The sequence below is a fragment of the Athene noctua genome, unplaced genomic scaffold (genome assembly GCF_965140245.1).
Source record: "Athene noctua unplaced genomic scaffold, bAthNoc1.hap1.1 HAP1_HAP1_scaffold_36, whole genome shotgun sequence".
In the NCBI taxonomy this organism is placed as follows: Eukaryota; Metazoa; Chordata; class Aves; order Strigiformes; family Strigidae; genus Athene; species Athene noctua.
Window position 1 is genome coordinate 464,948 of NW_027437538.1, and position 1,622 is coordinate 466,569.

Below are 1,622 nucleotides of genomic sequence, written 5' to 3' on the forward strand. Positions count from 1 at the left end.
AGGTCGGGGCAACTTGCATCTCCTGCTCTCCTCTCCAGCAGTTCCTGAGGGGTCTGCAGCCCCTCTGTGCCATCCCCTCTCTCCAGCCCAGCACAAGAGCCCTGAGCTGGTGCAGCCAGAAAGGCGTTCTCATTCCCTGTTTCTTCCTGCCCGGGTAAGGATGGGTGTAAGACTAAGAAGTCCTGGGTGCATTTATTTTGCTTAAGTTCAGAGTGGCTGGCTCCTGCTTTAAAAAGTGATGAGCAGTAACACAAGATGGGTGGATACTGATGTAGGAGGGGAAGAATAATGGAACTTCTTTGTAGGGCAGATGTTCACAAATGGAAAAAAGAATAAATAATATCTAAAGAAGGAAAACTGTGCTTGGCCTGTCATGGCATGCACTGTGAGTCATTTGAATAGAAAGGTGGACAGTCTACAGCTGCTGAAAGACGTCCAACCAGTTTCCTCAGGGCATCCTTGATCTCCCTGTTCCTCAAGCTGTAGATGAGGGGGTTCAAAGTTGGAGAAACCACTGAGTACAGAAATGACACCACCAGGTCCAGGGTTGGGGAGGAGAGGGAGGGGGGCTTTAGGTAGGCAAACATGACAGTGCTGATAAAGAGGGAGACCACGGCCAGGTGAGGGAGGCACGTGGAAAAGGCTTTGTGCCGTCCCTGCTCAGAGGGGATCCTCAGCACGGCCCTGAAGATCTGCACATAGGACACCACAATGAACACAAAACATACAAGGTCAAAACAGATACTAATAATGATTAGCCCAGCTTCCCTGAAGTAGTCTGATTCTGAGCAGGAGAGCTTGAGGATCTGGGGAACTTCACAAAAGGACTGGTTCACAGCATTGCCTTGGCACAATGGCACTGAAAATGTGTTGGCCGTGTGCAGCACAGCAGTGAGGAACCCAGTGCCCCAGGCAGCTGCTGCCATGTGGACACAAGCTCTGCTGCCCAGGAGGGTCCCGTAGTGCAGGGGTTTGCAGATGGCAACGTAGCGGTCGTAGGACATGACGGTGAGAAGGAAATACTCTCCCACCATCAGGAATAGAACAAAAAAGAGCTGTGCAGCACACCCCCAGTAGGAGATGTGCCTGTTGTCCCAGAGGGAGTTGGCCATGGCTTTGGGGAGAGTGGTGGAGAGGGAGCCCAGGTCGAGGAGGGAGAGGTTGAGGAGGAAGAAGTACATGGGGGTGTGCAGGCGGTGGTCACAGGCGATGGCGGTGATGATGAGGCCGTTGCCCAGGAGGGCAGCCAGGGAGATGCCCAGGAAGAGCCAGAAGTGCAGGAGCTGCAGCTCCCGTCTGTCTGCGAATGCCAGGAGGAGGAACTCGGTGGTGGAGCTGCCGTTGCACATTTGCTGCCGCTGGACATGGAGGACTGTCAAAGGAGGAAACAACAGTGGCAGTTTAGGGGTAACTCTTCTGATCAGTGTTGTTTCCCAATGCCCCTCTCCCTACTGCACCCATGCTCCCATTTTTCATTATGTAGGGAAGTTTCTTCAGTTCTGGGGCTGACCCTGCGCTTGGTGCACATACACATAATGCGCTGTGAGCAGCAGGACCTCTGCCCACAGGCTGCCCAGGAGTTAGAGCTGCTCTGCGGCAGCGGGTTCATGTAAGTGCTGGGG

General features: G+C 53.7%; 1 protein-coding gene across 1 annotated transcript; it reads right to left on the minus strand.

The window, feature by feature from the left end:
* Positions 1-371: 371 nt before the first annotated feature.
* On the minus strand, positions 372-1,349 carry LOC141974204 (olfactory receptor 14A16-like). Its single transcript, XM_074933543.1, has one exon. It carries the CDS (start codon positions 1,347-1,349, stop codon positions 372-374), a length of 978 nt encoding a protein of 325 aa, XP_074789644.1.
* Positions 1,350-1,622: the final 273 nt, after the last annotated feature.